Source organism: Cygnus atratus, chromosome 2, assembly GCF_013377495.2.
Source record: "Cygnus atratus isolate AKBS03 ecotype Queensland, Australia chromosome 2, CAtr_DNAZoo_HiC_assembly, whole genome shotgun sequence".
Lineage (NCBI taxonomy): Eukaryota > Metazoa > Chordata > Aves > Anseriformes > Anatidae > Cygnus > Cygnus atratus.
This window is the reverse complement of record NC_066363.1, coordinates 80,260,302-80,285,385: the sequence shown is the minus strand read 5'-3', so window position 1 is coordinate 80,285,385 and position 25,084 is coordinate 80,260,302. Positions and strand designations below refer to the sequence as shown.

General features: G+C 38.0%; 1 protein-coding gene across 2 annotated transcripts; it reads left to right on the top strand.

Annotated features, from left to right (window-relative positions):
* Window positions 1–23,393, top strand: KDSR (3-ketodihydrosphingosine reductase). Of its 2 annotated transcripts, XM_035552666.2 has the most exons (10): window positions 1–275; window positions 5,836–5,925; window positions 7,012–7,068; window positions 10,865–10,930; window positions 11,077–11,172; window positions 12,308–12,499; window positions 14,250–14,333; window positions 17,072–17,155; window positions 19,543–19,644; window positions 19,984–23,393. In XM_035552666.2, the coding sequence occupies exons 1-10, from the start codon at window positions 168–170 to the stop codon at window positions 20,101–20,103; spliced, it is 999 nt and encodes a 332-aa protein (XP_035408559.1). In that variant the 5' UTR covers window positions 1–167; the 3' UTR covers window positions 20,104–23,393. The 2 variants fall into 2 exon arrangements, with proteins under 2 accessions (XP_035408559.1, XP_035408560.1); XM_035552667.2 differs by lacking the exon at window positions 17,072–17,155 and having other exon boundaries at window positions 67–275; window positions 19,984–23,387.
* Window positions 23,394–25,084: the final 1,691 nt, after the last annotated feature.

Genomic DNA, 25,084 nt, shown 5'->3' with positions numbered 1-25,084 from the left:
CGGAGCGGCGGCAGGGCTCCCCCCCCCCCCCCCCCCATCCTCCTCCTCCTCCTCCTCCCCGGCCCCGCGGCGCCGCGGCGCAGGCGGGCACCCGCTGCCCTCCCTCCCTCGGCCTGAGGGGCTGCGCTTCCTCCCCGTCCTCCTCCTCCTCACGCCCGGCCCCAGCCATGCTGCTCCTGGCGGCCGCCTTCGTCGTGGCCTTCGTCCTCCTCCTCTACATGGTGTCGCCGCTCATCAGCCCCAAGCCCCTCAAGCTGCCCGGCGCCCACGTCGTGGTGAGTGAGGTGTCGGGTGTGCGGGTGTCCCCCCTTCCCTCCTTTTTATCCCCCCCCCCCCCCCCCGGCGGCCGTTAACCGCCCCTGCTGGCCGTTTCGACCGTTGGGCCGCGTTTTTTTTTTTTTTCAGCTGAGCCCCTTCCCTTGGGTCGCGTTCAGAACGATGAAAATATTCCTGTGAGGGAAACCTCCCGCCCAAGCCACGGCTGCTGACTGCGTTAGCAGTTTAAGCTGGGTTTGGCACAAGGGGAAGTCTCGAAAACAGTATTCCTGAGAGTCTTGCTAAAATGTATAAAAATTCTTGTCCAAATAGAGAGTTTATTGTGTTAAAGTACTGATGGAGCAAAAGGCCTTTGGTGTATTTCAACCTCACGATATGAATCTGCAGGTAATCAGCTTCATCCGCATTGCTGCTGGCAGAGCTATTGTTTTACTTCGACTTGAGTTATGCTCTTAAAGTATTCCTGCAAACTAGTGAAATGTGGAGCTGCTGTTTCAGTCTTCATTGCTAGTGGAGGACTTGTTAGCGTTAGGTCAGAGGTTGGACTAGGTGATCTTGGAGGTCTCTTCGAACCTAGATGATTCTGTGATACTCAGACTTGTAGATGCTCTTAATAACCCTGGACACTTGTGCATGTTGGATTTCAAGTTTTCTAGCTAACTGTGTAAGGAAAAATATTTTATAATGGTACTGTAAATCAGAAGCTTTGTTCAGGGAGGCTTTCCACGTTGTCTGTGTGTGTAAAGGGAATTCCCACATCATCTAATGGGATTGAGTTTTCTGCTTCCGAAGCTATTAAAGCCTGAAAATATTTAGGACCATCACACTCTTTAAAGACTTCTTTGATGTCTTCTGACAGAAAAATGTCAAAATCTGTGCTCTGTGTATATAATTTCTTGTAAACATATGACTTCATTAAGCTTTGGTGTTACCTGAATTATTGGTGATCTTTCTCAGGCCTCAGTTAAACCCAGTCTTCAGAATTACTACTTGGGAAAATATTGTGCTATTTCAATACACTTTTAGTTCAGTTGGTTAAGTAATGTAGTGAGATTCAGACAGGTTTGATTTTACATGCTTAACAAAAGGAAGGATGTAAGTTGTTTATTTAGCTGGATAAGCCCTCCTAGGGGGACAAATGATTACCACTTCATAGTAAATACACTTTTTCAACATATGCTCAATAAATTTATTTTTCTGCAGCATAAAAAGGAAGGTCTATCTATAAACTATTTTTTTCTGGGAGCTTGATGAAACTGTTATGAAAATCTGTTGTATTTCTTAACAAAGGTCATCGTACAACTTCAGACACTGTTCCGGACAGCATTTCATACCAATTACTTGTTGAATTTTCAATTTAAATCAGCGTTTTTTCATTCTCTACTTAGTCGTTCATAAAATTTATTTCTCTCTGCTCCTAAAATTTATGGTTAATATAGTTAGGTGTTTCAGTTGTGGCTAAGTAACGAAGTGGGCAGAGATTTGAAGCTGAAAACTTATGATTCTTTTTCATCTGTCCTCTAGCAGAGCCACTTGCATGATGGAAATGCTCCCTGTGTCACCTGAGGCATGCTTTCTGGAGGAATCACGATTATAGGAGTCCCTTTTACTTAGAAAAGACTAGGACTGCTGGTCGCAGTGAAAGTCCACAGAGCTCCAGATTAGTGATGGTGTAATCTTGTGGGGTGTTTTCCTGTTCTCTATCTGCTGTGTATTTTGGTGACCCCAGTGAGCACCATTAAATAAAAACAACTTCTCTGCTCTCACATTAGCTCAAGGCATAGCTTAGTCAGTAAAAAGAAAAGCTGTTTATACATTTAATACTTGCTTTGTTTCCACCGTGACTGGGAAGGTATTCTAGAATCAAGGGTCTAAAAGTTATTTCTCTGCTGTAGAGCTGCTGCTTTTCATGCTGAACTTCTCTCTTTGAAGTCTAGAAGAGCATTTTATACCTTTTTTTTTTTTTTTTTCGCCTTTGGCTTCAACTTTCTCCTCGGGTCTCAAGCTACATACTAGCAAACATCACCTGTTCTGTGAGGATAAGCTATTGTTTTGGTAGCTGGCTATAACAGTAGACAGGAAAATGAGGATATGATATGGCAGTTGTCACTGTTTTGTGTACATCATGCTCACTTGCATCACATTTAACTGTACTTTGTCAGGGATGTTACATCTGTCCTGCACACGTGCTCTCTTCTTTCCTTCCACATGCCGAAGCCACGGGTATAAGGGTCTAGAAATACTCCCCACTTCTGTGCAGGGCTCACCAGATAACTGTGGTGGACTTTGGCTGTCCTTAAAGTTGACCCACCTTGGTGTCTCAGCGTTGTGGCCCTTGTGTGGGGAGTGATGTGACCTGTGGTTTGGAGGCATCTGAGTGGTTCAGCAAGAGGTCATTTTGAGGCTGGTCAGGAACAGTAGCCACTCAGAGCTGGTTACGGGGATGTTCTCTTTCAGTAGAAATGCCTTCTGCTAGCACACTATCTCAAAGCGTGAAGCCAGCTTTTAGCCAGTGCTGCTAAGCGAAAGTTAATTAGTCCTGTTGGAAATACCATATCAATTGGGTTGTGACTTTGATATTTTCAGATGGCAGTTCTGTTAATTTTGGGACTGGACTTTCTCATCGATTGAGGCAAGTTTCCAGCATCTCTAATTTGAAAGTCACACACAGCAATTTTCTTTACTTCACCCCTAACTTGTCTGTTTTTCAACGGGGAATAAACCCTGGCATCCTTAGAAGCTGAACTCTGTAACCAAGGATCATAGCTTGAGATGTTGGAGCCAGAACCTTCTTTTGAACGCCTAAATTGGTACTGGTTCTTCTCAAACAGAGAAACAGCTTAATAACATTGTTTGAGGACTTACAGTACTGTGCTCTGAACATCTGAATTAATACTGGTAATTGTCCCTTCTTGCCAAGAAACTAGTCTGTGTTTGGTGTCACCATCGCAAGATTTTTGATTTTGCTAGCCCCTCTGAGGTTGGGTTACAGTGGAATTTAAGGACTGGCTCGTTGGTACTTCAGACACCCAGCGCTAATGAAATGCAATATCAGTATAGAACTGCTGGGCGTAAGGGTGATTGTAATAATGTCTCCTTTAGTGGCGTGGATGCATTCCTTCTGAGCGTCTGTGTTAGAAACTTAACCTAGCAGACTTCACAGATTTGCTTAGGCTAATTTCATTTGCGGCACAAAGTTTTCAATAGTGTCAGGGTTTGTATGTTGTGTTTTTTTTACTGTTGTTTACATTCATGGTAAATGTTGCTGAAAAATGTGCGTGTTAGTAACAACCTCCCACGTATTAGTAAGAGCCTTCCTCCCAAACACTCCAGTTCCCAGCTAATTAATTCTGCCTCCTGTCACTGACCTAGCTGACACGAGCCCTGTCCTGTGCTCTCGGGTGTGACTGCAAATAAAAACTTCCTTTTCCCGTTTCTTGGATGACTTCAGACCCCGTCTTTCTGAAGTGAGTGTTAGCGTTGTCTGACAAGCCAGAGGCTCGGTGCCAATACCTTTACCTTCAAAGAATTCCTCAAGCACTGGTGTAGTTGACCTGTTCGTGATACTCAGCAATTTGTGCAGGTAGCAATCATCAGTCTCTCGGTGCAGTGCCAAAAACTGGAATCGGAGCAGTCTTCCACGCACATTCATTAGTTGCTGTGCTGGTGTACCTGCTGCTGTTGAAAATCTGTCAAAGCAGCTCATGAGTCCTGTGGAAGTTGAGGTTTGGCTGATCATAGCAAACTGAGTCTTTTAATCCTAGAGATGTACTGAAGTTTTGCAATATACCATAGGAATAAACTAGAATTGTTAACTTCTTTCCATCAGGAAGCATTAAATGAATTCTGGGGTTCTTCTGAAGTCCCAAATAATTAACTAATGCGCTCGCTTAGTCTTAATTTACTCAGAAAGCAGCCATCCTTGGCTCAGAATACTACAGACCAGGTTTAGCACCTCCAGAACAGGACATGCATCGTGGAGTCATTCTCAAAGGTTAGTGTAGTGAAGCTAATCTTGCACAGAGTCAATTAGAAGCTAATTTGAAGTAACTTTCTCTAATAATAGAGGAAGCGTAAGGAGTTTAAGCTAACATTAGTCTCTGTGAAAGTTACGCCCATTTCTGACTGCAGACAAACCAGAAAAAAACTGTGGCTACGTTGTAAATCTTTGTTTGCTGGGATTACACAATTGCCATTAGTGTACTAAGCTCTTTTCTGAAGGTTAGTGATAAACACACTCATAGGAAAGAAGAATTTGGTGACTCACGAGAGCGCACTTCTGACTCTTCTGACTTTACTGCCTCCAGGAAAGGAAAGAATTTTAAGGATAATGCGCCTATGAAAACAAAACTCTGAGGCACCTGCAGATAAGGGTGTATAGTTAAAGATTGGAGGTCTTTGCTCTTCCACTAATTAGCTCAGCACATTCATTTTCTTGTACTTAAAAGAGAGGTGATACCTTACTTTCTCTGAAGTCTTGATAAAGAGCAAAAATGACACCTTCCAGAGGAATCTCACTTCAACAAAGTTTTCCAATATTTTCTCAGTAATATCCTCTTAAGAGAAAATTCAAGAAATTTAGTCATGTAAGGAAGACAGGGGTGTGGCATTCTTTAAGGACTGAAGGCACGCACTGACTGAGACTGGGCTTAAGTGAACAAATCACCTAAAAGGCAGTATCAGGGAGACTTTTCTGTTTTTGTCAAAAAGAGAGGTCAAGGTTGTCATCTGCATCTTGTTCTACATGGAGTTCCTACACAGGTTTATGGAGGGTAGTGTGAGAGGTGTTAATGTGACATTCACCTGTATGTTAGTGGTGTTTGGCAGTGTGCCCTCCAACAGGTGACGGGGGACAAATGCATCACCTTGCATTTGTCTGTAGACAAACTGCTATTCGCCTGTTTGGCGTAAGACTAGTCAGAGTTATGATGTAGAGGAAGAAGAAGAGGTTACAGAGGCTTAGGACTGGGATCACCACAAAACAGGAGGTGTCTGAGGGGCTGAGAGACATACTCTACAGAGGGCCAGCTGTCAAATTAAAGGTTTTATTTTTTTTAATAAAAAGGAAGGTAATTTCTTTAATCCTGTTTGTGTTTACATGGTACTTCCAGTGGGTAGTTTACAACTGTCCATTTTACAGATAATTTCTATTGTAACTATGTATGGAGGGACAGTAAGTAAATTGCATTCTTATAGCTAACATTAATAGTGATTTCCAACTTCTAACTAATTCCGTCTTTTAGGAATAACATACAACATTTTGTCAAAAGCCAGTGAGAGAACACACATGGGAGTGGGTCTAAGTCAGCCTGACATAAGAAATGAGCAAAAAATATCACTGAGATTAAGCTGTTTATTGGGGGTGTAGAGAGAGAGGCCTGTCAATATATTGAAATTTTATTTTTCCGTTCATACTAAAGAAGTAAACTAGTATATCTTGCTTATTCACGCTTCACTGGGTAGTATTTTAATCTCAGTCTACTTCTGATGTGACTTTTCTTGTATAGGAGTAGGGGTGAGAACAATGGACTAACAGTGACATTTTCAAATAATTTTTAGGTAACCGGAGGCTCCAGTGGAATTGGAAAATGTATTGCTATTGAATGTTATAAGCAAGGTGCTTTCATAACACTGATTGCAAGAGATGAGGTAAGTATATGTGTTTTTACTGGCTAAACTCTGTTCATGGAATGGTTGGTTGAGGAATGATTTTGGAATAATAATTACTCGTATATTTTTCACTGTACGCTTTAAGGCAATTCTAATTATTTAAAATTAACGTATCTGCAGAGGAGAGGTGGCTGCCTTTTTAAGAATTGTAGCCCAACGTGGAATTTGTATTAAGTCTGCCTTAAAACTCTGCCATTGCTTTCGCCTATGTCGCCATTGTCATCACCTATTTCACTGTCTAGATCTGTGAGAGGACCAAAGCAGGAAAAGCCCTGTATTCTTTAAAACTGTAGCATTTCCCTACAGTAAGTGACAACAGGGGAATTAAAGTCAATACTTAAAATTCCAGAATAGTTTGGTTTCTGATCATCATTCCATCATACTAGTGAAAAGCTGTTCATCAAGATAGCTTTGGAGGAAAAAGGGTTACTTTGTGCTTTTTTTTTTATTTTCTTAAATAAGAGATACTGAAAATTTAATTGGAATGACAGATTTAACATGGGCTATTTCATTCAAAGAGAAAACTAATTCTTCAAGGAAATAAAAACACCTAAATTATTGTGTTTTTTTTCCTGATTCTCAGTTCCAGCTGTCTTTTTTTGCATAACCTTGAACGGAGCCAAAATTAGCACAATTTTTCTTGGTAGAACCATGGCAATTTGGCACTTGCTGGATTTTCATTGAACTTTCGTGGTAATTCCATGACAGTTTTCAGAATAGTTGTGTAATATCGTATAAAAATAAAATAGTCTTTTCTTTTGTATTGTGGTCTCCCTACTGTCATAATTGCTTTGTGCAGTTATATGAAGAAGAAGCACTAAATCTCTTACAGAAGTTGTTGCTGGTTTTAGTAGAGGAAATGAAAAATATGTGTTCTGGTAGCTTTATGGACTTGATGTTTTGATCACATATTCATAAATTCCTAAGATGACAATAGGAGAGTGTTATTGCTAGTTGAGGATTTTTTTTTGATTTTTAGGGAATATTTCTAAGCCTTCTTGCAATACTGAAGACTAATGTGTTCTCATAACTGCAGTGCTTTAGTTGTTCTTATATCCATTTCAGAACAAGCTGTTGCAGACAAAGAAGGAAATAGAAAAGTACTCTGTTAATGACAAGCAGGTAAGATCACTGCTACCTACAGCTGTTGTTTGTTTCAAGGTTGTCACTACAGCGTAGCCTCAGTAGTCCTGTTCTTAAAACAAAATTGTTTGACGAGAGTAGGTGAAGCCTTCCTTGAATTCAAAAAAAGTCAGTCTACCTACATGCGGTGTTCCAAACTCCACTACATTTGATGTTGCCTAGTATGTTAACTGCTTTTTCTCAGAGGAAAAGATTGATGTCTTCAACTGTAGGTGTAGTATGCTTTTTCTGGATAGCTGCAATTTACTGTCACTTCATAAGCATTTGTATTGTTCAAGATCCAGTGGAAGAACCCACTTTTTTTAAATCTCTCATCCTTTGCAATTTATAAATACGGCAATTGTCTTGGGATACTTGTTTTCAGGTTTAGTTCACAATATCTTGCTGTTTGTTCTGTTTCCCGGTAAAGCTCTGTAACAGATGCGCAAGTTTGTGAAGTTCTCAGACTTCTAAACAGTGAAGGTGCTTGGTGAATTAATAGTGTGCACTTGCTTAAAGGCACTGTTCTAGAGCCTGCTAAGGTACTAGCTTTTAGAATAGGTCAGTTTGCTATGTTCAAAATACCCAACTTCAAGATGATATGCTAATTTTGTTTACTGTTGCTAATAATCAAGGGGAGAGGGTAATGGTATTGACCATCACGTTTTTGTCTTCCTCTTTCTTGTGTTCCAGAACTTGTTTGGTTGCATTTGTAATCATAAAAGTAACAATTTAATAGCTTGTAATAAGGGATTTGGTGTCTATTGGCTGTAATACATCGCTTCTTTAGTCTGGTGAATTAATAAGCTGAATATTCTCTTGAAAAGAAGCAATGGAGAAAGGTGAATATTCAGAGCCAATGTTAGGACTTCGAGACTAAATTTTCTCAATACTTTAATTTGTAAGATTGTCTTAACTTACTTTTGTCAAATGGCTCAACATGATCACTTTTTTTCTGTGCATGCTGCCTTACTCAGATCAACTTTATTTTGAAAAATTAAGCCATTTGAGGTGAGGAGGACCTATATTTTGTCTGTTTTAAAACAAATAAATCCTGGTAACCATTCTCCTTTAGCTGCTCTCATAGTTTCCCAAGCTTGGCAAAAAAAAAAAGTTAATCCCTTGTCAAACATTGTCGGGATGGTCTCGTTAAAAATCTGTCCAAGCTTGACAACTGTGGACTCTGTGTTTTTACAGAATAGTACTTGGTACATGTCTGTAAGAGTTTCAGTTAAAATTTCAGGAAGTATCTTCAAGACTGAGCAAGCTTAAGTGTGGGCTAAACAAGACTGCTTTTGCAGTAGCAGCTTTAGACTTGTCAGTGCTTAATCTGGCTACGGTGGGAGTGACAGTGGTAGCTTGGCCCTCCTGTGAACCTATTGTTGGGTTGTAGATGATGTGACAAGGAAGCCTGCCTGTTCCAAATGCAAAGAACACAATTAGAAAAAGCAGGGAGTCTGGGGCAGAGCTCATACTGGAACAGCAGGTAAGAAACTGACAAGCGAGGACAGCTGAACTGACAGAAGCTGTACAATAGGATTGCTGAAAGTATAGAGAAAAGATGTTGTCTGGCATGGATTACATACACAGACTGTTATATTTGCTAGATGCCAAGCTAAGAGGGAAAGATCCCTGTTTACATGATTATATACTATATACATTCAGCTCGTGGTTATATACATGAAACCAGGTTGCATTGACAACCAGGGTTCTGGTATCTACGTACGTTTTAGTGTTTGACTTGGCAAATAGTCTTTGAAAGACATTTGTATGTCACTTATTTAGAATGCTGGCAATGCACTCTTTATCAGTAAAGGTGTGCAATGGGACAAAATCCTTGTTCTTTTTTTTTCAATTAAAAAAAAATCCTTTTCCTAATATGGAATATTCCTAGTTACTTCACTGGGAGATGAATTAAGCTTTTATTGAGAAATGAGTGCTTTATGAATGATAGACAGAAAGCACTATTTAGAACAAAAGGCAAGCGACTGGAATGAGGATATTAGGTTTTCTGGCAGCATAATCTGTTTCCTAGGAGTGGATCCACAGTGCATGCGCTGGAACAAAGGTAATCAGCATAGAGTAGCAGAAGAAAGAAAATGTGATAATAGAAATGAAGAGATGAATTGTATAATGTGGTGGTAGCCAATAAAAAATTTGTTAGTTCCTAAGGATATTGTTCGCAATATGAATAACTGTTCTATGCAGTTTTTGTGCAGAATTGTGACTTTAACCTCCTTGCTGATCTTGCAAAGACACGCAGATAGTATATGGATAGTAAACCAATGGTGTCTTAGTTCAACTATTATTTTGTTCTCAAACGTATGTAAAAGATAAATATTTCCAAAATGTAAAAAATGCCTCAAGGGGAGATGCACGCAGACCCATCAATAACTTGCACCACAAGTTTACTCAGATGTCCAACTACACACAACGCTGGGAGGCAGGAATAGCCAACCTGCTGCACAGGAATGGCAAGCAGATTCTGTTTATGCAGCTAAGAAGTGTTGCAGTCTGACCAGAGGCAAAACTGACAAATGACTAGCTGCCAAAGCAGTTAGTTACACTGTGGTAAGCTTTTCTTTTTTTTTTGTCCATGTTTAATTTTGTTAGAAACTAGAGATGGCTTTATTTCAACTCAGAGTTTAAATTAATTGACTGAAGTAAAAGAAGGCATAGAAATCAGAACAAGAATACAGGAGTCCCTACTTTTATTCTGGTATGATTGCTTCTCCTTTGAAGATGATGAATTGCCCCAAAGCTCTGATGGTTTTTTGTTGTGTGTGTGTTTTTTCGTTTTGTTTTTAGCAGAGGAGGTAGCTTATTTGTAAATCCCTTGCCAAGCTGGGGTTTGCAGTAATCTTACAGTTTGTGATACCCCGAAGGCAGTGCTTCCTGTGGCCGGAAGTTGATCTGAAGGTGCTTCAAAACTGAGATTCTGAGGTCACGTTGCTAGCGGTAATCAGTACCTTCCAAGAAAACCAATACTAACTTCCAGCTGCAACAACTTAGATATCACTCTTTTTTTTCGCCCCACTGGGCCAATGTTTGTTTTCATTTTCCTCTATCTTTCAAACTAAAATCCATGATCTCTTGTTCCAAGGCAAGGAGTAAACAAATACACTATTTCACTTTTTTTGTATATGGCATTGCTACTAATCAGTTTCCTTAGATTTTTTTTCAAATTTTGTCCCTGATACATTCCAATTAAATTCTATGCAGCTAAATTTAATTATTGTTTTTTAAAAGCACATTGCAAGTACTCATGTTAGCAGCTTTTTTTTAATACATTTTGATATTTATTGCAATGCTGATGCTGCAGTTTCAGAGCAAGACATGGCAACCATGCCCTTCTATGGTGTGGAAAAAACATTTCAGATTTTTTCTTAAAGATGAACCTAAGCCACACTGATAGTTTTACTTGTGTTTCACGCTTAATGAAAGTTAAATATAGAACTGTGGAATTCTGACTGTCTTAGCTAGAACAATTTTACTAAACTTTATATAATTAACTTGAGTCATGGTGTGTCTTAGAATGATAAATTAGAAATAGCTACTCATGTACAAAGTATCTCTTTGAGGATCCTGAAGCATTTATTCTTAATATATGCTCATTAGGGGCAGGGATTGCTTTTTGCAGTGTGGGAGAAGTGCAAACTGTCCTGTCGAGGAGAGGGAAAAAAAAAAAAATTTATTCTGGAAAAGATGCATCACTGAGTAGTTTCATTTTGAAAGACTTGGAGCCAACTATTACTGGACCTAAGTTACAAAATTTTCTTTCGCTTTCCCTTTTTAGGTTGTACTATGTATTTCCGTTGATGTATCTAAAGATTACGAACAGGTGGAGAACGTTCTAAAACAGGTGAGGAAGTAACTGATTCACCTGCGTATATTAATAAAATTATCAGTGTGTGATGCGTTTCTAATGGAAATAATTTCTTATAGTGATATTGTGCTAGAGGAATGTCTATCATGCTAAAGAACATCTTGACATTTACCCTCTTCCAGGCTCAGGAGAAGCTGGGGCCAGTTGACCTGCTTGTAAACTGTGCAGGAACATCAGTTACAGGAAAATTTGAGGCTATCGAAGTGAATTCTTTTGAAGTGAGTGAGCATACTTTATTTCATGGTATAAACGAGTTGTTATTCAGCTGTTCTAAGAAATAGATTACATTACTGTGTCTTTGCAGACTGGATGAGTAGTGATACACTTGATTAGTGGAAGCTTTCAGAATTAGAATGTATCTTTAGATTGCAAGGACTGCAACTTATTCCCTAATTGTTGATCCGTTGATAGGTCAGAACAGCAAGTTCTCCGTCTAGGGTAGGGAGAGCCTGACATGTATTTTTATAGTTAAATGCACTGTGAAAGACACCGAATTTCACATGGTCTCTTTTTCCTGATGAAGATGTTATTTCATATTTTTAACCTGCTTAATAAAAATCAGTCTTGTCAATGTTCAGCTGTGAGATGCACAGACTGTTTGCAACTTGGTGGAACTTGAGAAGCCGCTGCTTTAATGAAAAGACCTCCAGAAAACCAACCAACCAAAAACAAAACAACAACAAAAAAAACACCTGTACGTTTTGGTTACTTTAATGATTCCCACCTTCCCATCTCACAAGTCATCACTGAAACATGCAAAAATGCTAAATAGGCATAATTTTGTTGTAGATTTAAATCATCCGTCCGCGCCATTGCTCATACAGGCTGCCAGTTGTATTATAAGCCTTCTAGAGAGTAAAAATAAAGACTTCCTCTTATCCTGCCAAAGATGAAAATTTCTGAAGTACATGAATACATAGCATTTTTCCTGTCTTAGGAAGATCTTTAAACTTTAATTTCAGTATGTTTTCGTACATCATTCATAAAAGAATTGTTTCCTTGACGCTGTTCCAGTCAGGTTTTTTTGTTAAATACTCTTTTTTTTCTGTGAAGGCCATTATGGCTCACAATATTAGTATCTTGAAGTATTAGTGTCACAATATTCAGTATCCTGAATGCCATTAAGATGTATATACAGTGGATTTCTTTTGTCTTGAGGTGAGGTTCTTAGCTATAGAACAGTTTATGAGGCTGTAGAACAGAAAACAGTTTTCTTTTGCCAGCTGACAGAAATACAAATAAGTGAACTTTGTTGTTAAAGCAAACTGAAATAGGGTTTTTGAGAAATAATACTAAACAGCTGAGTAAGTCTAAATCTGTGATTCAAATACCATCTTAATATCATTTCTACAGAGATTAATGGCAGTCAATTATCTGGGTAGCGTTTACCCGAGTCGTGCAGTGATCTCTACCATGAAGGAGCGACGGATGGGAAGGATTGTGTTTGTATCATCTCAGGCTGGGCAATTGGGCCTCTTTGGTTATACAGCTTATTCTCCAACAAAGTTTGCTCTTCGAGGATTGGCTGAAGCCCTGCAAATGGAGGTGTGCGCGCAGCGATTTAAGTATTTTTGCCCGTAAACAAAAGTGTTTCTTTTAACAAGCAGCAGAGCAAATTTTCACTTCAATAATTCTGCTTCTCTCGTGCAACACTGCTGATGTGTGCTATGTTGGCCCTTCTTTGGGAGCAATGAAATCACATTGCTCTGAGTGGGGTTGTGTAAACTAAGCTGATTTCAGTTGCATAAGAGAACAAATTCAGCTTGTTTCGAGAGCTGGAGATGACCACATAAAAACATGTTTTTAGAAAATCTTATATTTCAACAAAAAAGACTTGGATTTTTAAGTCTTCTCTGTAAAAATTCTTTTTCAAAGCTCTTAAGCAAACGATTCCCAAGTTGGTTGTGAGGCCACGGTAAATGGTATGTGAGCTATGTGAGACAGTAAAACTTGCAAGCTTGAATATGATGATTGCCCACAAAAGTCTTTTGTTGACAGGGGTTTACTCTTCTCAACTTTGGTATAGATGAGCTTTTAATATTGTAATGATCTAAATTTAAGTCAAACCTAAAAAGCAGACATCCTTTTCATGATTTAATGGAAGGAGACTTATAAGTACATTATTGTAGAAAGACAGGTAAATTTGATTTGCAAGTGACATTCCTTCCTCTTCTGTTAAGTGTGTAAATACATGGTTATTAATGTTTGTAAGTTAAGTGTCTGTGTTTGGTTCTAGACCCTTGTATTGTTGCTGCTCTTACCCTGTTCTGGTCAATGTAGTTGGATGCCTTGATCAGGACAAGAGTGTGGGGTAAAACTGCATCTGATTGCTTCTGGCCTGCAGAATGATGTGACTGCAGGGCCTTTCTTCAGGCTGGTGGCAGACATTTTTGCGAGGACTGGTTTCCTCAAATCTAAAAATAAGGTGTTATGGACCTGTGACATGGTATTTCAGTAAGTGTTTTCATACGGAAGGTTTTTTAATATAAATAAAATTGCTTAGGGCTTTACAACACTTCGCTTTATCTTAGCCCTCTGAATACATTCATTCACAACTTCTTTATTTGCATTGGAGTACAGACTTGTATTGTAGTCATTTCTATTATAGTAGTGTAGTAAGTGATGTGCTGCTGTGGCAAATAATACAAATACAGCAAGGATCGCATTTAGGTATGCAAGACTTAAGTTTTTCTCACATTTTCTATTTATTTTTGTCTCCTTAGATTTTGGCCCTATGCAAGTTTAAACCATGGGTTGAAAAGCCTTGTGACTTGAGTCACAGATCTGTAAGAGATAAAGATACTAAACTTGAGTTTTATGTTTTTGTTTTTTTCTCGCATTTGTTCAGCAGTGAAAATATGACATAATAACCAAAAAAACATTCTAATAAGCCTCGGTGAAACTTTTTTGGCCTTGTCTTTATGAATATGGGGTACTGGTGTTTGGCAGTGTTCTGGTTGTCTTTAAAATTGAAATCAATAGAATAGTAGAGCTAAATTCCTTTTGTATTCCTTCTAGGAATCTTGAAAAGCACTTATGTTCATCAAATGCAGAATTTTTAAAGCTTTTTACTAAACAAAGCAACACAACCATCTCCTTAAAGTCTTTGTTTTGCTTCCTCATTTGACAAAGCTCCAAATCTTGCAAATGCTGGATATGAGGGTGATTTAACACTACATGCCTTTTAAACTTGTGTTTGCTGTATTTTTTCCATACAAGAGAAATGAATGAAGCTCTGAGAGGCATGTGAAAAGCTGTCAATATTAAGGTAACACTTAACTTTTGTAAAATACAGGTCAAACCCTATAATATCTACGTAACAGTGGCCTATCCTCCAGATACTGACACACCTGGCTTTGCAGAAGAAAGTAAAACAAAGGTAAACTGTTCTTCAGTGTTACTGTAATGTTTTTAAAGGTTCACTTTGCAGTAGGCAATGGGTTCTCAGATTTCATTCACTTCTGTCCTGCCATTGAAAATAGAGCGTATTAGGATTTTAAGAAGTACTTAAACATTTTAATTTTATCAACTCTGCTATTGAGAGTTAAATAGCTTGTAGGATAATTTTGTGTGGTTTATTGTTCTGGTTTTAAATGAATGGGAAAACGTTGAAAAGTCTTTCTATACGCAGTCTAAATATTGCTATGGAGCAGTAAACTGTAAAACCAATATAACTTGTTTTGATATAAAAGCTTAATGAGCCAGAAATAATATACCTATTTTGCATATTTTGATATTATGCTGTTCTGATAGTTCTGACAGATGAAAATAGTTCTCAGTTTCTTCAATGGAGTCTGCAAGTCAGCCACCATGTGAATATATGTAATGACACAATTTAATCCTAGGTAACAGCCACTATTAAAGTATGAAGGAAACTCTGGCATTGTGTTTGTAGTGCAAATGGTACCGCCTTTACAGAAGGGTGTGTCAGTGGTAGGCCTTTTTCATTTGGCTTAGCTTAAAGTTAAGTTTTGACCTTCAAAAATGTAGTTGCCTCTCATCATTTGATGCTTCCCTACACATGAAATATAACTTCAAAAAAAAAAAAAAAAGGTGCAGGTGGGACTACATTCAGGCTCCCTGTTCAGACTGAAGTATCTGCTAACCAGAGAAAATGTCTATTTTTTTATCTGCATACTGTGAACTAGAAACCTGGTGTTTAAGTAGATTAGCCATTTTCAAGATGCTCCATCTAATGTCATGTGTAATAAGAAATTGGGGTTGAATTTTGTTTTGTCTTTCACCCTTTATATAAGAATCAGCAGGGATTGTGTAACACAATTCTTCATAATTTCTTGATATAGATATTCTGTGTTAAACGTACTCCCACACATCCACATAAAGTGCCAGAATTAGACATCTGCAGATACTTGTGTAGCTTGCACATTCTTTGGGATTTTTTCTACATAATAGCCTATTTCAGGGAAATATATTCACTAGCAAAATGTACTGTTAATCTAAGATTTCTGTTTAAAAGAGATCCAGTGAGATTTAGCTCATTTGTCAAAAAGGCGTTGTCTTTAAATGCAGATTTATGCTGTTTTAGCACACATGAAGTCTTCGGGTTATTTGTGCCTACATTGATAGTGCACCTTAAATATCTGCAATACTCAGTTGCTTTAACTGTTCAGACATTCATTTGTTATTGTTGCATTTATTTAGTGCTACTTAGTTTAGAACATCAGTCTCTGTGGTTTGCATTTCTTTGGGGCTAGGCTATTTTTTTCTGTAATCATTACTAATAGTTAGCTTGAGCAAAAAAAGGTCAGATATGAGGATATGTTTTTCTTGTGTTTAAGCTCTTTCTCTTTGAGATAACTGCTTGACACATCACAACAGTGCTTTGACTGACTGACTAGCCAGATGGAGTATTTAATGGTTGAGCTCTGCGTGCCTTTTTCTCAACGTCATTAACTTTAGTCCGGTGCTCCCAGTTTAGCTGATGATTTTTTCCAAATTTATCGTATTGTAACTTAGTTTTCGACACCCCTCTATCTCTTTTGGATTTGGTTGATATTGACCTGTGAGCTAAAAAGTACATAGGGGTTATGAGCTGGAGATTTGATGACACAAACCACATCACTGCAGGAAAGCATGTAAAAGGTGTTTGGATGTGATTTCCTCTGACAGAGACTGATTTTTTTGTATTATTTTTAATGTGTATTTTAAGAAAATAAATTGGTGAGCCTAGTCAGAGCATCATGATTCATAATTCTGCACATACTTGGAAATAGGCCTATTTCTGTGGAATTTCATTTCTGTAGTTCTTCAGATTGAACGATTACAGGTTTCTCTCATTGTCAGCTCTTCCCTAGAAGTGTATGTTTTTTTAAAGATTAATCTCAGAATGGATTATGAATATTAAGCTAGTTCCAGTATTGACTAGGTTTGAATGCTTCAATTAAACTTTGTTATTATATTTAACTGAACTTTCCTTTATAACAAGTTTACATGTAACTAAGCACTTCTCTCTTTGTAATTTAGTGCAATTTGTTCTTTATCAACAGAGCCATCTATCTTAATATTTTTAGCATTTAAATAGCGTGCTATGCATTTAGCTCCATTGTTCTTTTGTTAAAAGTACCTGAATGACAAATATGCTTCTAAATCCTTTTTAAACCTTTTTGCTGCTTGTTCTTGTAACAGATCAGACTTTTAAAAAGAAATTGTGGTTGTTAAAATAATTGCCATAACTATTTTATTCTAGTGTTTTAGAGCATTTATGCCATTTTACCTCATAAAGAAGTGAAATACATTGATGGATTTTGGTAGATACCAGTGTGTGGGGTTTGAGAAACAAACAAAACATCTAAGTATAAGTTTGTTTTGTAGGCTTGTAGGAAAGAACACTATTTCTATCAGTATTCTAGTAGTATATTCTATCAGTATTAAACTAAGAATATTAATAATGGGCATTTTTCTTTGTAAAACTAAGCTATTATTTTTGAAGGTGCTTTTCCCTTAATTTTAAGTGCACGTTTTAGGTGACAGTGTGATACCACTTGTTAACAATGACAGTGTCATCCACGATGAAAGGCCCAAAACCAAAAGTTGACCATTGTGTTTTCTTTCCTGTGTGTTGTTAGTCAAACTTACAATGGTGTTTTTCTACTAAAGCCTTTAGAGACGAAGCTAATTTCTGAAACCTCATCTGTTTGCCAAGCAGAACAAGTTGCCAGAGTTATAGTCAAAGATGCCATAGTAAGTAAATTATCCTTTTAAAGTATGACCTTCATAGAAGAGACTTGGATGGCATGTAATGGGTGTTTAAGACTAAGAAAATGGCTCAGCTAAATAAAAAATCAATTTAGATAAAATGGTACTCTTTGCTGGTTAGTTTGAACAGGAAGTTTTTCTCTATTCTTCTCTTGCCACCATGCCCACAAATGATTTTAAACGATCTCTTTGAACTAAAAGGTTCCCGAAGTTGTTCCTTAGACAAAACAAAGTGATGCACCTGTATGATGCAACATCTCAAAGGCAGATCACAATTTTCTTTAAAGTACTAACCTCTATTGACTTTTCGTGTATCAAATACCATTTGTCTAACCTCAAAAGCTTGTTTGACTATCTGATTTTTCTTGAACATGAGTTCATATCAAAATGATTTTGCAATAAATGGAGGCTCTCTAGACTTTTTGGCTTTTAATGTCTTAAGTATCTGATTCATGAGTGATTAAAATACATAAAAGGTTGCCATAGTTAAATAGGATTATTGCATTTTTGAGGAATTTTTGTAATAATTTGTGCTGTAGAATGCTTCCTTCTTAATAAAATAAGAAGAAACGGGCACCAAGGATGTTCTGAGGTGCTTACAACCAAATAGAAGTGGAAATAAACATGAAATTTCATGTCGTTAAAGTACAGCTATTGAATCCTAAAAACTAATTATTTTACAGTTCCAAATACCATACATGTGATCTTCAACATGATTTGCATTAGCAGGTGTTTGTGAAGCTTTTACAATAGTTTCACAAATACAGCACGTAAGTGCAAAATAATGTCTGGTTTTAGGGTGGTGAGTTTTAAAATCAAGTACCACCTCACATGGTATTTTGCGTTGGTTCTTAAGGAAGACCAATCTCATCTCTATAAGCATCTGATATTTCTATACCATGCTTTCCAGCACTTTGGATTATTTAGTAGTTCAGGTGGGGTATTTGTGCACTCAAACCATCATCTGGGAGAGTAAAAGCAAAATTAAAAGTAGTAGTTCTTTATTGTAGGAACTCAGTCCCCTCAGGTGTGTGTTGGGTAATAGCTCAGCCAAATCTTCTACTCTGCCCTGGTCAGGCCTCACCTGGAGTACTGTGTCCAGTTCTGGGCTCCCCGGTACAAAAAAGACAGGGATCTCCTGGAAAGAGTCCAGCGGAGGGCCACAAAGATGATACGGGGCCTGGAGCGTCTTCCCTATGAGGAAAGGCTGAGAGACCTGGGTCTGTTCAGCCTGGAGAAAAGAAGACTGAGAGGGGATCTCATCAATGTGTATAAATACCTGAGGTGTGGGGGACAGAGGGATTTGGCCAACCTCTTTTCAGTGGTTTGTGGGGACAGGACAAGGGGTAATGGCCACAAAATGGAGCACAGGAAGTTCCGCACCAACATGTGAAAGAACTTCTTCACAGTGAGGGTGACGGAGCACTGGAACAGGCTGCCCAGGGAGGTTGTGGAGTCTCCTTCTCTGGAGATATTCAAGGCCTGTCTGGACGCCTACTTGAGCAGCCAGCTCTAAGGAACCTTCTTTGGCATGAGGGTTGGACCCGATGATCTTTCAAGGTCCCTTCCAACCCCTACAATTCTGTGATCCTGTGAAATCTTACACCCTCTACCCTGATTCAGGAGTACCACCTCCTCCTTTTGCTTCTGCATTCCATAGGTGTAGTCCTGCAGAGTTCCAGAAAGTCTGTTCTCCAGCACAATCTGCTAGAAAAAAAAAGAAAAGGAGAAGGCTGGGAGTGAGAGCTATAGAGCTGCAATATTTCTGGTGAAAATAAATAAATGGTGCTTTATCTTGCTCTGTCTCCCCCTCTTTTGCCAACTGAATTGCTTAGTAGGCAATGTATTTTGCAGTTTTGAGGAGGCAAATCAAGATCATTGACATAAATGAAGGAGTACTACTTACATAGCGTCTCAAGTACACCTCTCCCAGCAACCTAATTTTAACAAAAGGCAAGCAGTATTTTATTTTTCAGTTATAGTGGTGATCGGCGATCTGACAAAGGTAGGGTGTAATTCTCTCTGAAATATTTACAAACAGATCATTGTGTGTTTTCTCCATTAATAAGCATGATTCGAGAAGAAATTTAGATCCTTCCCAGCTTATAAAGCAATACTTAGCCATTTATCACATCTGTAGCTTTATAAAAGATAGGGTCCTTGTCCATTTTTAATGGAATGCCTTTTGGAATGCTGCTGTATAGTACAATTTTTTAATATTTTAACATAAATATTACTGCAGTTAACCAAAATATTAATTCAGAGTGACATCAAGTTAATTATCGTGAATAGCTGTAAAATTAAGACATGTCATGACTTGGCACAACTGGATAAATTACTTTGCCCTTAATTGCTGTTTTCCTTCCATCCAGCAAGGGAACTTTAACAGCTCAGTTGGTTCCGACGGTTACATGCTATCAATATTGACAAGTGGAATGTCACCAGTCACTTCTATTACTGAAGGTCTTCAGCAGGTAAGATTTGAGAAGAGTCCCATAGTCACAACTTCTTAGTTTAAAATACTATAAAATATGTAGAACATTATGCAAACATCAATTATTTTTTTCCATCAAATGGCTCTCAATACTATGGAGACTTGAATTTAGGAAACTGAAGTCATATTTTTGAGTTGGCAAGAAAGCTAAAATTCCTGCCTGGTTCTTAGTCTCAAACTGTAACATAGCTTTGATGGTATTCACGTGTTTTTTTTCTTCTTGGTTATATTGCATGGAACTTTTTATTTCAAAAGTAAAAAAAATATCCTGCAATCCAGGATCCTAAATGAATTGAAAGATGTTTCTCTCTGTTTCCAGGTTGTTTGCATGGGCATTTTTCGCATCATTGGCCTGTTTTACCTAGGAAGTTTTGACAGCATAGTTCGTCGCTGCATGATGCAAAGGGAAAAATCTGACAGTGCAGATAAAACTGAATAACCTTAACTTTGAATTGAAAGAAGAATGTCAAGCAGTCCTGAACAGCTTGCTGCTCAAGCGGGACTCGGCTTCTCTCTTGAAGGATTTAGGCTGAAAGCACTTGAATATGTGACAGACGAGTCCCCTCAAAAGCAATGAAAGAAAACAAAAGTATAACTCCAGAAAATGCCAAACTATGCAAAAGTGTGAATGAGGATTAGCTTTTTTTGGTGATTTGAGTTGGAGAGACTTTGCAGAATTTGTAAGTCATCTGTAGGGTAGAACCTGAGAGTGGACTATGTGTGGTGATTCTGGACAAATGCTTAAGTTTTCTTATTTTGGTGCTTATGGAAAAAATAAGTACCATGGCAGACTGGGCAGAAGTAGATTGAAGTCCCCTGAACAAGTTGGTACTTCTTGCTAATGTTTTGGGACTGTTTTTTAATTTAGAATGTTACATTTTCCTTTGGCCAATCTACAGATCCTTCTGTCAATGACAGCTTTCCTTATTCTGTTCAACATGCAATTGTGGAAACCTTAAGACGGCAGATACACGTATGATCCAAGCTTTCTCAGTCTGGGAGTAATTAAAAAGTATGGTATAATACATGCATATTTTCTAAAGGGAGATGAAGAACCCATTCCAGCAGAGAAATGCTAGGAGATGTAACTGGGTCTGTAGCTCTTCTGGCCCTTGAAGTATGTTGTGAACAACAACAACAACAGACGAAACCAGTATCAAGTGTGATTATGACTTTCAGCATTTTAAGCCATTGAAATAGAGTACAACTCTTACAATTACTTACTTTTTCTTATCTGCCAGTTCTTGCTTTGAAAAGGAAGGTAGCTTAATGCTGCTGTTATGCACATTATTTTTCAAAGCTGCAAATGATGAGCCAAACCAGTAGTTGATGGTAGAATCAATTGTAATTAAAATACCAGGCTCTTAGAGGAGCAGGAATGTAGCTTTTGGGATGGGGGGTGGGGAGGGGAATCAGGGTGGCATTCCACGATGAGTTTTATCACTAAACAGAAGAACTTCTAACATGACAAGAAATTATTTAAAACACTCTCCCCTGCCCCTCTTGTAATTTGTTTGATTTACACGATATGTGAATCAAGGCTGCTCCATAATTGCTTCAGAGTACACAGGACCCAATGGTTGTTTCTAATAAATTTTGTTTAACACTGAAAAAGCTTGATGCATAACAATGATGTTTCAAGGGTGCCCTATATACACCATTTATTTAATGGACCACTATAGCAAGTGCCTTGTGAGCTGCTTTTTTTCCCAAAAGCTGCATATTTTGTATTTGTTAGCACTGCTGTGTTTTAATGTCAGTTTTTCCATTTTCAGTCAGTACTCTGAATCTAAAATTACTGTTAAAACTCGGCGCTTTCACTTCCTTGAAAGTAGTATTTAACAGCAAAGTAAGCAAAATTGATTGCTTTTACGATATTCTATGTACCTATTTAAGAAAAGGTATTCAATTAAGCTGGGATGAAAAATAGTAGGTAGTTAACCAGAAGAACTTTGAAATGTAACTTATTAAGGCTATTTATTCTCCCTCTGAATTCTATTGATCATTTTTAAGTTTTTGTTCACATAGGCTAAACTTGCTGTAATACCTGGTTTACGATCACATTGGGGGAGTCACACTGGCACTCTCATTTGAAGTGGTTAGACCTTCATTAGATTGCAGATGTTGAGGCATTGTAGAATTCTTCCTGAAGCCTATGTTTTCAGTCCTGCCTCTTGATTTTGTTCAGATCTGTGAAGCTGTGCATGCCTATACTATGAAATTAATTTTGAGAACAGAGTATATTCCTGCATTTTTCAACAGCTGGGCTTTAGTGCAGAGAAATCTGGTCTGCATATGTGTTTTCTGTGCTGTATAATGTGAATGACACATAATGGAGCATTTATCATACATCCATTGTCAACATTGCTATGTTTCTTAAAGCAACGTAACAGTATGATTTGGACCTGATTATCTACATTAATTCGTATTTTGATGAGAAATCAAATACTCCTTTGACCATCTGCAAGAAGATACCAAAGTGGGGTGAATCAGTTATGCAGTAGTTTGAAAGAAATGCTTATGCAGGTGACTTTACATCAGTACAGGCTTGAAGGTCAGGTCTTGAAACCGGTAAGACTTTGGATACTTGAATTTTTGGATCTTCAACTTGGGATGTTAGTGTTTGCATTTCAGAAACAATCCAGAAAGTCAGAGCGCACACACTACGACAGCTGGGCCTCTTTTAAAATATTTCAGGTTGGGCCTCTTAAACCACTAGTCACTTTTCAGGAAATCTTGACTGAAGACTCCTCCAAATAATGAACAGTGTAACTCAGTACAAGAGTTTGTAAAGGTGGAATAAGAAACTGGGTAAAAGTTAAGGCCCTGGTCTAGAGATGCTTCAGTTCACACCTGATTTTGCATAGTGTAAGTTAGTTGTGTCCGCAGTAAAACTGTAGGCTGAACCCCTGCAGCAGTTCTGGAAATCTGAACCGGGCAGACTTTCAGAAGAAACGAGAAATGAATGATCTCTCTAAATGTTCTAGTTTCTGTTGTTGCACGTTAGTACAGTTCATTTCAACTGATAAACGTTTCAACCGTTTTATTGTCACGGTGTAGTAAATTGTCTACTGCAGCAATCTTTGGTGTAAAACTTTCTTATGTACACTCTACTCATTCTTTTCTTACACACCATCATGCTCATTTTAAAGTCCAATATTAAGTGAAGGAGATGCCATGTAATCTTGTGGAATAATGTTTAACAGTCAAAAAAGCTATCTTGCCAGTTTAAATGTTAAACAAACCTCTGCATCGAAACATTTTAGCAGTGTATTAAATCCATGAAGAACTTCAAATAGCCACTACTACCTTTTGTCAAACTGTCAGTAATTTAATCACTTGTGCCATATCAGTCGGTGTCTTGTCTCTTGTTTTCTTGGTCAGTCTTTAAGATTCAATTTAGACCTCAATAGTCTCTTCCATTCTGTGTAGTTTCTAATGACTGTCTGCTTTAAATACAGATTTATTGTAACTTTACGTATAGTTTACTCTACTGAGATGTTCATGTGCAATTTAAATAGATTTAATATTTTACTAAGACAAAAGATATAGGTAAATAAACTTTATTTGCTGTGAAAAACTCTAGGCACTTTTAAATGGTAAAAATATATAGTACTATTTATAAAAAGAAACTTTGTGCTTATTGCTTCATCACTTTTGTGACGGAACTGTAAACTAGTTTTCATATTTTATATTTCTCAAAATAAATGGAGGATCAACAATGCCTCTAACTTTGAAGTTCATTGAAGGGATGAAGAGCAATGGTTAAATTCATTCGCAGGGCTTGGTGTTTTGTTGTTTTTTTTTTAATCTGGGATTATTTCAACAGGATCCTCTTAATTTTCTAGGACGGCAGTGGGGGCAATATGTTCCTCCGTTTTTGGCAGCCTAGGCAGAGGTGTATAGCAGATGGCGAAGGATGCAAAACTCCTTCGCTCAGTGTTGTCATCAAACCATAGTGGAATGTGGCACCAAATTGACAAAATCTGCCTTTATTGTAGGAGATGCCGCCAGTATATAACTGGTGCTTGTGCTCTCTGGAATTGCTTGTGAATCGTGATGAGCCAAGTGATTCTCCTTCTTCCTAGTGGGAAAACAATAGAAATAATAGTTCCACAGTAGCTGTCTTTCTGTGCCACTGGTGAACGTGCAGCTGTATATAAAATTGCCGTTCCAGCTCTGTGGTAGGAGTGCTTGGGTGAACAGCTAGCTCCAAGAAAATAATAAGTAAGGGAGAAATACCCCTAAGATGGTTACTGCCACATCCAGAATCACAGTAGTTCAATCTTTTATAAAGTCATTCTTACTGAATTACAGGAGAGCCAAAATCAAAAACGGACTGAGGAAAGCTTATGCTATCTGAAATGTTTTAAAGCTAGGGTGTTGGTATTTTCAAGCCAAGGGGCCTGATGTTCATCTTAGAGCACTGGACAGTTAACAGTTCTATTCACAACTGAAGCTGCTGACTTCTTCCCTTTCAATAAAAGTAGCAGAGCAAAGCAGATTGCTCTTCATTCCTGTAGGCAATTTAAAATGTAAAAATGTAGCATTTTTTGTTTAAAAAATATAGATAGATTTCAGTGAAAAGGCCAAACTACCTGGTAGTTCCACTTTTTTTTTCTCCACAGATAGTACCAAGCACACTCAAGAGTAGGTGGGTGTTTGTCAGAGCTGATAGTAAAACCTTGTCAAGTCACTTGCTTTCCTCTGTCACCTGGGGGAGACTCTCATGAGAGCCAGAAAACTTTAAATGAGGTCTCCCGCCACACCTCCCATCGTCTTCATTTCCTTGCTTTCCAACCTCTACAGGCACTAAACTGGTGTAAAAACAAACAAACAAACAAAAAAAAACACTAGTCTTCTGTTGTTGGTGGGAAGGGGTGAGGGGAATAATGCTGTTAAGGTTCTGAACAGAAACTTGCACTGAAGGAAGTAGAAAGTGTGGTTTTATTTTTTTTTTTTTTAACCCTGATGTTGCATATCGAACTTGGAAAAGTGGAAGCATTTTGAAGAACTGATTTGGGAAGGTTGGCTTTTGGTGAAACCTTGAATGGAGGGATATACTATCCAACCTGCTGTATGGTAGGGTGCCACCCAGGCAGTCTGAAATTTTATTTTTCTAAGTTGAAAACAAGTTTGTTTTCAGCCTGGAGGGAAATCCCCATGTTAATTTTAAACCTTTCGAGTTCTAACTATGAAGTGAATTCTGTAGTAGTGCTGCTAGAGAAATATAAATAAACCCAAGAGGGTAAAGCGACACATACGTGCCTAATACTAGGCATGCTACCAAACACTGAGAATTGATTTCCTTGGCCAAAGCAGAGTTAAACGCTGTAATGATATCAGCTGTAAATAATGTGTAAAACAGTAAGTCTCAAAAGACTTTGAAATATTCTAGGCACAATTTACCTGTTAGTGAA

Bases quoted from the DNA above. Each gene is read 5' to 3' on its own strand.
- KDSR (XM_035552666.2), top strand. From the start codon at position 168: ATGCTGCTCCTGGCGGCCGCCTTCGTCGTGGCCTTCGTCCTCCTCCTC. The intron at 276-5,835 runs GTGAGTGAGGTG...AATAATTTTTAG, and splicing joins TGCCCGGCGCCCACGTCGTG to GTAACCGGAGGCTCCAGTGG. The intron at 19,645-19,983 runs GTAAGATTTGAG...CTCTGTTTCCAG, and splicing joins TTACTGAAGGTCTTCAGCAG to GTTGTTTGCATGGGCATTTT.